Source organism: Macrobrachium rosenbergii, chromosome 21, assembly GCF_040412425.1.
Source record: "Macrobrachium rosenbergii isolate ZJJX-2024 chromosome 21, ASM4041242v1, whole genome shotgun sequence".
NCBI lineage: Eukaryota > Metazoa > Arthropoda > Malacostraca > Decapoda > Palaemonidae > Macrobrachium > Macrobrachium rosenbergii.
Genome location: NC_089761.1, coordinates 32,464,903 through 32,478,143, shown reverse-complemented (window position 1 = coordinate 32,478,143; position 13,241 = coordinate 32,464,903). Strand labels below are relative to the sequence as shown.

Here is a 13,241-nt window from a genome sequence, read left to right as displayed (position 1 = left end):
ATCCTCTCAATAAAAAGTAAAAAAAAAATATTCTCACAGTGCCTATGTATACTGTAACCATATTGCAAATATTGTGTAAGTTTAATCCTTTCAATAAAAAGTAATAAAAAAATTATATTTTCATAATCCAGCGTCGAGATTACCCATCAAATATTACTGTTTACCAAAGGCAATCATCGTGTAGCCCCGAAGCCTCTCCTTAAATATTATGTAGTTCGGTAATAACAAGTGTCTTCGGAAGTAGTTACCAGCGTTTTAATTAGTCATTGATTCGATGAAGCTGTCAATGAATTCTTAAACGGTGAATGTAAATAGGTTTATTTGCAAAGCAAGTGCTCCTAGGAGTACTTGGCCTGAAGTGTGTTCGGTAATGCGAGACATGCCTCTCTCTCTCTCTCTCTCTCTCTCTCTCTCTCTCTCTCTCTCTCTCTCTCTCTCTCTCTCTCCCTCTCTCTGTGTGTGTGTGTGTGTTAACGAAGATTTAGGTATATGTTGTCTTTTAAATTTTAGGAACAAAATAAAGGAAAATATATTTGTCTCTTGATGCTTAACGTTATCTCTCTCTCTCTCTCTCTCTCTCTCTCTCTCTCTCTCTCTCTCTCTCTCTCTCTCTCTCTCTCTCTCTCTCTTTGACGAAAATTTAGGTATGCATTTTCTTTTAAATTTTGGGAACAGAATAGACTGAAAAAGTTCAGTCGTCGCTTAATGTTGAAATTCCCTCTCTCTCTCTCTCTCTCTCTCTCTCTCTCTCTCTCTCTCTCTCTCTCTCTCTCTCTCTCTCTCTCTCTCTCTCTCAACGAAAGTTTAGTTATGTAATTTCTTTAAAATTTAGGAGGAGAAAAAATAGATAGCAAAGAATATTCGTCTCCTCTCTCTCTCTCTCTCTCTCTCTCTCTCTCTCTCTCTCTCTCTCTCTCTCTCTCTCTCATTTCAACGAAAATTTAAGTATGCATTTTCTTCTAAATGTTAGTAGGAAATTCTCTCTCTCTCTCTCTCTCTCTCTCTCTCTCTCTCTCTCTCTCTCTCTCTCTCTCTCTCTCTCTCTCTCATCTAAAGCTTAAATCAAATCATAACAAGGAATTCTCCACAATCTTAAGAGAACGCGCTTGCTTGCATGCAAAGCGCTGATTGTTTGCACGGTGTTTAAATGTGCTTGCTACCGACTGTGTTTTTTGTAGGTCACTGTTGACAGTGCGCCCCCTCAAAGAGGGCCTTGAATGAAAGAGAATTATTTAATAACTTAATGCTGCATGCAATTACGAACTGGTATGTCGGTGTATATGCATATATAATGTTTATATTGCAAGTACAGGTCATATTATTATTATTATTATTATTATTATTATTATTATTATTATTATTATTATTATTATTATTATTATTATTATTATTATTATTATTACTGCTGCTAACGAGTAAGTTTTGCTGAAGAGTAAAAAATTACTGATATATATATATATATATATATATATATATATATATATACATATACATTTATATATATACATATACATTTATATATATACATAAAGATTTTGAAGAGAGAGAGAGAGAGAGATCAATAAGAAATTTCAAAGACCTTTACGAACGCAGTTGTTACTTTGCATGCACATTCTGTGCAGCAGTTACTGACGTACTTTGAACAATCTTTCTCCTCTGCATTAATATTTTCCAACTCCATATTTATCCTCAGCGACTGTGTATTCACGCAAAGATGACTGTGACAATAAACTTACTTAATCTTTTTTTTATTTTATCTTTTAAACGCTTTTTCCCACTTCCACCGTGAAAAAATTCTTCTCTACAAGCACCTCTCATTTTGTCGGCTTGGCCCGTGGAATTTAGGCCAACGGCCGAGCTAATCTGGGACCTATGAGGTCATTCAGCGCTGAAAGGAAAATTGACGGTGAGAGGGCTTGAAAGGCGTAACAGGAGGAAGGCTTCGCTGTTGCACTATGAAACAATTGTCAGGAGAGGGCTGGGGAAAGTCAGATGGAAGAAAGAGAATATGAACGGAGGTACAGTAAAAAAGAATGAAAGAGGTTGTAGCTAGGGGCTCTCATTTTGTTGACGTCAAAGTGATTTATCTCTTTCGGCGTTACTTCTTGAAGCCGAGTTGAGCAACCCTTCCGTCCCCCCCCCCCCCTCCCAAACGCACAAATAGCCTCGCTGTGGTTGTATATGCCGTCGGCATTTGGCATTCCATGGTTATCAACCATACTTGTATTCTCCGGTCTTAAAATTGCGTTATATTTTTTTTTTTTTAGAAAACCAGCGGAGTAGTAATTTTATTATGTATCTATTCAGCTTCTCTCTCTCTCTCTCTCTCTCTCTCTCTCTCTCTCTCTCTCTCTCTCTCTCTCTCTCTCTCTCTCCCCTATATATATATATATATATATATATATATATATATATATATATATATATATATATATATATATATATATATATATAATGTGTGTATATGTTTATTTATTTATTTATTTATTTATTTATTCATCTTTCCATCTATTAAATCTGCTTATATCTTTATTCTGTTCGTGAATTTATCTATGTATTCTTACTTATTCTTATTTATTCTTATATATCTATTTGCTTTAATAATTCATCTACTAACTTTATTCGCTTCTTTATTTCAAGACCAAAAGTGTTGCCTCAAAAAAATTTTTTTTTAATTTTTCTATAAGCTAAAAGCAGTCGAACTCTTAGGGAGAAAATATTTTATAAACATGAAAAAAATATTTCCACCCTATGAGGTCGACTGCTTTCAACTTGTAGCACAAAAAACAAAAATGTGTTTGAGGCATCACTTTTGGTCTTGAAATAAAGGAGTGAATATCCATTGAACGTTCTGCGTGCGTGTGCTGGACGTCTATTGATCCGGAAGCCTCGTCGTGGAATTGAGCTCTTCGCCGTGAGTCGCCAGGTAAACCGTGCAATAATTGGGCCTTGGCAATAATCATTAGTACGAGAGGGACTGCGTTTCTTTTTTTATTTGTTGATTTTCTTTTTGCTTTTGATTGTAGGTATGTATATGTATGTATGTGTGTATGTGTGTGTGTATGTATGTATATATATATATATATATATATATATATATATATATATATATATATATTTATTTATTTATTTATTTATTTGTATTTCACTCTCAGAAGAAACTATTCAAATCCCTTGTGGAATCTGGGTTAATTGCATCGTCGGAAACCTTTCCAGTATACATATATAAATTCATACATAAAAACGCATACACACTATATATATATATATATATATATATATATATATATATATATATATATATATATATATATATAATGTTTAGATAGATTGCGAATGGTAATCAAATCATACATGAGACTGATACTATGAAGGTCCTCTCTCTCTCTCTCTCTCTCTCTCTCTCTCTCTCTCTCTCTCTCTCTCTCTCTCTCTCTCTCTCTCTCTCTCTCTCCCGTATTAGTATCAGGAATTCATTATGAGAATTTTCTCACGGCACACGTCATAGATAGATCATTACCATGCTGATAATAAGCTTCACTCAATTCACCTCACAAGCATCTCTCTCTCTCTCTCTCTCTCTCTCTCTCTCTCTCTCTCTCTCTCTCTCTCTCTCTCTCTCTCTCGTGAGTGATTTCAGAAAATGCAAATGAACTCGTCTCATTCAGAACCTGATCTGAAATTCAGTAGCGACACGTCAGAGGATTTTTTTTTTTGCTATGCAAGACTTGGCAGCAAAGTCATGTTTTCATTTTGAATCATATTTCAGCTGGGGCGCTACGCCCCCGGTCTGCGTAGACCCCGTCAGTTCACCACATGTGGTGCATTACTTAAGTTTCTTTGCAGCGTCCCTTCAGCCCCTAGCTGCAACCTCTTTCAATTCCTTTTACTGTACCTCCGTTCATATTCTATGTCTTCCGTCTTACTTTCCATTCCACCCTCTCCTAACAATTGATTCATATTGCAACTGCTTTGAGGTTTTCCTCCTGTTACACCCGTCAAACCTTCTTACCGTCAGTTTTCGTTTCAGCGTTGAAGGACCTCATCTTATAAGTCCCAGCACGTGGCCTTTGTCCTAAATCCTATATTCTATCTATTTATCTATCCAGATGTTTATTATATTCCGGATAAAGCGAGTTTCTGAGTTTAATTATTCCTGGAATTCTTTGTTCTGAGTCCTGAGTAGAGTGATATAATGTACTTTGCGTTTGGCAAACATAAGTTCATTTAATTTTGTTTGATAAAAACGGCTTATTCCGTTGTGTTTGTATAAAGTAGATAGGTTTTTCAATAGGCCTATTTGCTGTAAGTTCTCATAAAAGAAAATGGTTAGGCCTAGAAGTCCTTAGCAAAAATATTAAGTTCAAAATTATTATTATTATTATTATTATTATTATTATTATTATTATTATTATTATTATTATTATTATATTATTATTATTATTATTATTATTATTATTATTATTATTATTATTATTATTATGAAACAGTTTAAACACTCTACCAAGTTACTTATCAAGACTAAACTGAAATTGATCTTAAAGATTGAAAATTAGAGTAAGGTTAAGTTCAAGAAGTTGGACAGCCAACTGGAAATAGGCTCAGGTTAAAAGAAGGGAGGTGATGCAGTTGCTAACCAACGGACTTGCAAAAAAAAAAAAAAAGAAAGAAAGAATAATACATTGCCTACAACAGTTCTCAAGAAGGCGCTGTACAGGTGGTAGCGTGTTTAATTCTAGAACCGCCATCACTTTTAGAAGTCGCGAGATTTATTCAGCTAAAATGGTGGAATAGTTCGCCTAAGTGCAATTCTGGAATCTTCTGATTCCAAATGTTTAAGCGAGGAGCGTATTCGTTCCTCCTCTCTGGTGCTATTGCTGACGTCTCCTGAATTCCAGATGTATCGTTTTTAGGTTTCTGAAAAGAAAACCATTGTGCCGGCTTTGTTTGTCCGTCCGCACTTTATTCCGTCCGCGCTTTTTCTGTCCGCCCTCAGATCTTAAAAACTACCAAGGCTACGGGGCCGCAAATTGCTGTGTTGACCATCCACCCCCCCGTCATCAAACATACCAAATTACAGCCCTCTAGCATCAGTAGTTTTCATTTGATTAAAGGTTAAACTTAGCCATAATCTCGCGTCTGGCAACGATATAGGCCAGGCCACCACCAGGTCGTGGTTAAAGTTTCATGGGCCGCGGCTCATACAGCATTATACCGAGACCACCGAAAGATAGATCTATTTCCGGTGGCTTTGGTTATGCGCTGTACAGAAAACTCGATGGCGCCGAAGTTTCCTTCGGCGCATTTGGTACTTGCTATTTATCGGTTTTATTTTCTATTGCCTCATATTCATTCATCACCTTTTCCTGTGATTCTCTCTCTCTCTCTCTCTCTCTCTCTCTCTCTCTCTCTCTCCAGGCTGATTTCCCGTTGGAGCCTTTTTGGGTTTATTAAAGTCTGTTGACTCCGTCCATAAGAGTTTTCAGCTTGGGATTTTAAGGAAGAGAGAGAGAAATAAAGCAGGAATTTGCATGTTCAAGATAATCCGCGATTCGTGATCTGTGGTCAGTGCTTGGAAGGGTTACCATCCTTGAGCACCAAATACTGCTTATTCTAACCCCTTTCAGTCATCTTCCCTGCTCCTAGAGGCTAGCAAATGAACGCCATAGTCTTTAGAGGTTTGAATTTCAAATCACTGGCCTTTGTGGGCTTGTTCCACATGAATAGGGTTCATCTGCTGAATAATAATAATAATAATAATAATAATAATAATAATAATAATAATAATAGTATAGAATGCTTAGAGAGGCAAAGATAGAAGTTGGCAGCTATAAAGAAGGACCGATAGACCACCGGTAGCTTAGACTAAATAGGATGACTAAGCTTATGCGAAGTCTTTTCTTTAACTCTCATAAGTCATTTGGTTCCTGTCACCTTCACAGGATTAGTTTAACTATTTTGCCTTTTACAGAAAATCGAAAGAAATGGTGACAGCAAAGGTAAAAGATCTGTGGCAGCTCTCGATATACGAAACTGGCTGCGTATGATGAGATTCAGTCCTCAGAGGCCGTGCAGTTGAAATTCGTCAGGATTGAATTTTCATCTAATTTTTTTTTTTTTTTTTTTTTTTGGCGAGGAAGTTCTCATTTGGGAATCATGACGAAGTTTATTTTACAGAATCGGGCCAGTGTCTTTTTTTTTTTTTTTTTACTGTGTTTTGGGCATGTTATCTTTTTTTTTTTCTGAAGGCTATGTCGTTTTTATAGCTCGTGATTTAATTTTTTTTTACAGTCTGTGTTTTGTTTTTAACCTGTTTTTTTTTTCTTTTTACCCAAGTCGGAAGTCAGGGGCAGAATATTGTGCTGAAATAGCAATCCTTTTTGCATTTTAGGTAAATACCAAAATTAACCCTGGATTTATATATATATATATATATATATATATATATATATATATATATATATATATATATATATATATATATATATATATATATATATATATATATATATATATAGATAGATAGATAGATAGATAGATAGATAGATAGATAGATAGATAGATAGATATATATATATATATATATATATATATATATATATATATATATATATATATATATATATATATATATATATATATATATATATATATATATATATATATATATATATATATATTCTAAGTTTACTTAAGACAGTGTACTTTTTCGTTTTCAGTGCGGAATTCTTTCACATTCTATTTTTTTTAAATTTGTTTTTATACTTTTTGTACCCACGTCAGGGCCTTCCATTTCACGAAAACTCCAAAATTCAACCTGCAATTTTTTTTTCATATAATCCAAATTTTTCTGAAAGCAATGTAGTCTTTCTTTGATGCAATTCTTTTCACATTCTATTTTTCAAAATCTTTCTTTTTTTATATATTTTTTTTTTCATACCCAGGTCAGGACAGAGAATATTGCGTTGAAACAGCAATGCCTTTTCATTTTACACAAGCGCCAGAATTTACCCCAAGACTACTGCCTCCTACCTTTGCAAATTGCGAGAGAGTTTGCTAAGACTGCAAAGACCCTATTGGGAAATCTTATTCCTCCCCCTCTTTCCCCACTTGTTCTCAATGACAATGAACATTTCGTTTTCTTGATGTTGGAATTCGCAAACCTTTTTTTTCCACTCGAAGCTTAGCGGGTCTCATTGCGACCGAGTCCTCACGCCATACTCCTATGGTCTGTTGCAATGTTTCTGAGCGTTCAATTTTTTAGGATGAGGTCGCTAGCCCCATGCCCAGGCACCCACAGGTGGTCACGTTAGCTGATATGCCAACGGCATTTTGCGATTTGTATCTATCTCTCTGTTATTCAGGTGTTACAAAAATTTCATGAAATCACTTATTTCCAACTCATTTCAGTCCAAAACGGAGAAGATTTTTATATTTTAAATCGTAATTTTCAAAAGCCCTTACCTTCATGTTTATTGGCAAAGATGGTTATTAGTTTTCAAACTTATATATATATATATATATATATATATATATATATATATATATATATATATATATATATATATATATATATATAACTTATATATATATATATATATATATATATATATATAATTTTATAAATATATCTTTTGAAATTTTTTATCAAAGATGCTTTATAAGCTTGCATTGGAAGCTTGAACTTCAAGTCAATGGCCTCTGTGGGCTTGTTCCATATGAATAATGTTCATTTTCTGAATAATAATAATAATAATAATAATAATAATAATAATAATAATAATAATAATAATAATAATAATAATAATAATAATAATAATAATTATTATTATTATTATTATTATTATTATTATTATTATTATTATTATTATTATTATTATTATTATTCCCACGACCAACTGTTTGTGCGTATGTACGCGCGCGCGCGCGTGCATAATTTCTTCAAAGGAACTTGCTTATAAGAAAACCAATGAATACGTTATGTTGCGTGTGAAAATCTCTCTCTCTCTCTCTCTCTCTCTCTCTCTCTCTCTCTCTCTCTCTCTCTCTCTCTCTCTCTCTCTCTCTCTCTCTCTCTCTCTCTCTCAGAATGTTTTGTGAAGTTGATAGCAATGTCAAAAATTCAGTTTCAATAATATTCTTAGACAGTATCCGCTAAACTGGACGATAATATGTGGAGACGCTGAAACGGAGAGAATTGCAAAAAAAAAAAAATAATAATAATAATATAATAATAATAAAAATAATAATAATAGGTCTGATAACTTTCTCCTATCCCCTCTTAGACTTTAGAGACTTTTTATTTAACTGTGAGGTCTCTGACGTCTTCGACGGTCTTGGAAAGAAGCAGGACCTTCATCTCCCGAAACGGCGAGGTCATTGACCCTAGGTCGTTCATGATAATATGGGCAAGCCAGAGTTATAATTCTATTTCCTTATGGGTTGTCGCTATAAAGAAAAATAGATAAAAAAGTCTTGACAAAAATCATCATGTGGTCCTTTTAGATTTAATCTTCTTTCAATGAAATCGTGATATGTTGATTTATGTTGCTCATATTCGTATATAAAAAAAATCATTTATGGTAATCTAAAAACTCGACGTTTCTGTCGGAGGTTTAATTCCCTCAAGACTGATGGGAGGAGCACTGTAGTCACGGGTATCCTTGACAGGTAAACAGGTGTCGGTGATTTTGATGCTAATAGTGTCATGCATTTAGGCTAACTTATTTTAATCTCTCTCTCTCTCTCTCTCTCTCTCTCTCTCTCTCTCTCTCTCTCTCTCTCTCTCTCTCTCTCTCTCTCTTTACACACACATGGACAAAGGCACTGAGTTTAAAAGGCATAAAATAATAGAGAAAGTAACACTGACGCAATCAGAATTAAATACTCATCACGACTGAAATTAGGTTTGTCATTAAGAAACATTGAGTTTCAAGAAACAAAATTTAATGTCAAATACATTCGAAGCTCAGATGCCTTTTTAAACATTTTCTCTCGAGCAAAACGCATTGTATTCTCATCCTTGTGTTTCTCAGTCACTCGAAAAACAAACACGAACATCCACACACTGCAATAATGCCAAAAACGTTTCTGGTTGTCTGAAGATGTCATTGGTCGAGCCAGGTCCCTGAACCAATGGCGAGCGCCAATAGACATTCATGGTCATGTGAATGGCACAGTGACAAAAACCTGCTCCTGGGAATTATACTACGTGATTCTTCTTAGCCTTTATTTCTGTTTAATCTCCTTCGTGCCCCTGGGTACGGGAAGGGAAGGAAGGGCATTGATGGTCGCCTGACCTGCTGCCCTGGCTGTCAGAATAATTGAAATCTAAAAAGATTCACTTTGGAGAAAAAGATAAAATTGTGTATTATTGATTTACAAAGAAACACGGAGGAAAGAAGAGAAAAATGTATATTATTAATTGATAAAGAAATACTGAAGATTAAAAAAAAGAAAGATGTATATTGTTCCCGAGTCATAATCTTCAAAGCGCACGGAGAAGAAAGCGAGAGAAAAAAAAAATTAGGCAGTGCCACCTCTACCTGGCACTCTAGTGCCAACCCCATTAATTAGGGGAAGGGAGCAGGTGTGGCATGGTGGGGGGGGGATCCCTTCAAACGTAGCCAGGGGACTACAATAATCATAAAACTAGCATTTCTTGCATTTGCGCGCAAGAAGAAAACAGCTTTCACTCTACTCCGGTGTATGGGTTTTCTTTATGCAACTGATCTTGTTTGATCGCCAGTTAAATTATTGCTTGCTTGATGGAGTGTTTGGCAGGTTTAAATGGTGCAGCTTTTTATGGCAAAGTCAAGAAAAGTGTTTTCCTGTGTTTTGTTTGTTTTTGCGGGTTGTTTTGAGTGATAATCTTGTCCTCTGTGCCTGCTCCAACTGGCGTCCGGCAGCAAAACATTGGGTTGTCTTCGTAAGATTCCTCTGAGCAATGTGGATAATTTCCTCTATTTTTGCATGTGGGTTTCAGAAAGCCCTGCGTCAGTTTTATTTTGCTTTTATATAAAAAAAAAGAATAGTTTTTGGTCTTATGTTAATTTCTTTCATTGGTTAAAACCCTTCGGTTAACTCCGGGAGCGCTTTGAAACGTAACTTTTTTTTCTCACTCGCAAAGAGCGCTTAAAAAATCCCTGTTACCGCTCCAAATATACTCACTTTTCTATCGGCGACTTGAGACGGCGGATGCACGGATAATCTAACCTCCGTCTGGTGAGCCAGGGCAAAGCCATGGCCTCCTCGTGGCGGAAATAAAGGAGAAAGAAAGGACCCCGAGATACAACCGAAAAAAGAAATCCTGTGTAGTGATCGACCGCGGAGCGCACGGCAAACACACCCGTCCTTCACTGGTTTCAGACCCCAACTGAGGGAGGCAAACAATGCCAGAAACCGAGACACTGAGAGAGTGCCTGTAAGGGTAGGGAGGGGTTGGGGGGGGAGAGGGGTTAGGGATTGGTGTAGGGGGGGTTACCAGATGCCACCATACGATTGATATTTTTGCTTGTTGCCTAGTTCACGGGAAAGTTTTAGTCAGATTACTTTCTCACTCTCTTTATTTGCTTTCTCCAGGCTACGGAGGATACAGAGGTGTTCTTGGAAGCGAGGTCCTTCGAGACCGTGGTATTCAATATAAAATCCCTGCGGATGAACTTGAACTTTTAAAAGGATTTCGTAGGATTAAACGTATCCTCGCGGAAACAGAATTAGTCATGGAGATATTACCAGTTTATTTTTCGAATCGAATTTGATTAATCAACTTACCCAGTATTTAATATCCTGGTTCAGACTTTAATCATTGTCAGTTTTATTATAAATTCAAAATGGCGCACTTTGACACACAAAGCCGATAATTCATTGCGGTGACGCATACGCATGTTGGTTTTAATACATTACAGCGCGCTGTTACTGTTGATAAATCTTCCTCGGAAAAGGGGTTTTCCATATGTTTCAGCCTTATATATATATATATATATATATATATATATATATATATATATATATTTATAAGTAACTATATTAATATTATATATATAAATCAAGGTTTATATATGCTACGTAGCCACTCCCTGTTACAGACAACAGCTCGATGTTGATGGAAAACAAACATGTACAGAACGCGTACCTGCAGTGAGGTATGTAACTAAGCACTGTATAATTGCTTAGCGCTAAATGCGATTTGAATAGAATATTAGCCTCGGGACACGACACTTCGATGAAAAGAACAAGGAGAGAGAGAGAGAGAGAGAGAGAGAGAGAGAGAGAGAGAGAGAGAGAGAATAAAAGCTACCATAATATTTATGAGGAGAGAGAGAGAAAGAGAGAGAGAGAGAGAGAGAGAGAGAATAAAAGCTACCATAATATTTATGAGGAGAGAGAGAGAGAGAGAAAGAGAGAGAGAGAGGGAGAATAAAAGCTCCCATAAGATTTATGAGGGGGGAGAGAGAGCGAGAGAGAGAGAGAGAGAATAAAAGCTCCCATAGTATGTATGAGGAGAAAGAGAGAGAGAGAGAGAGAGAGAGAGAAAGAAAGAAAGAGAGAAAGAGAGAATAAAAGCTCCCATAATACTTATGATGAGAGAGAGAGAGAGAGAGAGAGAGAGAGTGCAAATACAGGCTCCCTCCATAATATTCACGAGTTAAGGTATCAAATGCGAGATCCCTCAGGGCGAGAGTCTCACGATAATAATAATTTCCTCTCTACGGATTCCCCTCGGCTTTACTATTCGGCTGAAGTTTGGGGTTTTTTAATCTCCCCTTTCAATCCGAGGGGATTTATTGAAATCCCCCATTCGTCTGTCCGTTCGCATGCGTGGGTCTTCTATAGAGCGAAACTAAAAGTATTCCTGTGTGGTGCTATTTTTATGGCAATCATGGTTCTGTTTTTTTTTTCATGGCGTGGAATATTGATGGCAATGTCAGTTTGCCTTTAAGCTTGATCTTATGAATAATAATAATAATAATAATAATAATAATAATAATAATAATAATAATAATAATAGTCCCAAAAATCTCATAATTGCATGAGTCAATAAACAAGAAGAATCAGTGGTAAACAACGTAACATATATTATGTATGTATATATATATATATATATATATATATATTTCTAATATATTTGCATCTACACCACTTATGGGTTTATTTCCACCAATAATAATAATAATAATAATAATAATAATAATAATACACAATAATAATAATAATAATAATAATCTTTTTATAACTCGAGTTTCACAATAGGCCTACATCTGAAAAAACTCACGTCAATTTTAATTTCAGGTCAAATTTCAAGGTTAATTTTGGGGCGGGGCCAAGGTTAAGGTGTTTATGAAAAACTTTGCCGAACCTAGATTCATAATTATGTTAGTAGATATATATAAGAAGTTTGACAAGGATATCAAGAAAATGTCCATTTTTATATCTTTTTTCTTCAGTGGGGGGTTAGCGCCGTCAATGCACCTGAAGCGGTTCATTGTAGGCATTACTTATGGTTCTTCGGCCCCTAGCTGCAGCCCCTTTCATTCCTTTTACTGTACCTCCGTTCATATTCTCTTTCTTCCATCTTTCCTTCCTGAAAATTGTTTCATAGTGCAACTGCGAGGTTTTCTTCCTGTTACTCCTTGAAGACCTTCAAACTCTCAATTCCCCTTACAGCTCGGAATGACCTCATAGGTCCCAGCGCTTGGCCTTTGGCCAAAATTATATATTGTATATATTCCTTCCTTTCTTATATGATTTCAGGGTCAAAATAACACAGAAAATCAAATATCGAGAAAGCAATAGTGCTTATAGTAAGGTATGTTTCTTGGTTTTATTACGAATTCTTTGGTAGACCTCAGGACGAAAATGAACGCTTAAAAACGAGAAAATAAAACTTAGGCTGACTTTGGTTACAAAACTCTTGAAGATTGCTGATTGGAGAAGTTTTTCAAAGATGGCGTTGGCGGGTTCCAAAGTTGGATGTGTGAGTTTGCAAACTTGTTTCATTTGATTTTTGCTTTGTTTCGAGGTGAGGGGTTTTGTCACCGCCTCTTTTTGAAGGAAATATACATCAGTGAGTTATGAATATTAGATTTAATGGGAATATTTGTATGTTGTGTACATGTAACTGTGTATATAAATAACACATCAACACACACATATATATAATTTATATATATATATATATATATATATATATATATATATATATATATATATATATATATATATATATATATATATATATT

The 13,241-nt window shown here is 35.3% G+C and overlaps 1 protein-coding gene across 1 annotated transcript in view; it reads right to left on the bottom strand.

The window, feature by feature from the left end:
* LOC136849435 (uncharacterized) overlaps nucleotides 1-12,682 on the bottom strand; it is a 149,723-nt gene extending 137,041 nt beyond the window's left edge. The window contains exons 1-2 of the mRNA XM_067122786.1: nucleotides 12,630-12,682; nucleotides 10,171-10,375 (exon numbers count right to left, since the gene is read on the bottom strand). Of these exons, the coding sequence (XP_066978887.1) occupies nucleotides 10,171-10,375; nucleotides 12,630-12,682 (258 nt within the window). The remainder of the gene's footprint in view (nucleotides 1-10,170; nucleotides 10,376-12,629) is intronic.
* Nucleotides 12,683-13,241: the final 559 nt, after the last annotated feature.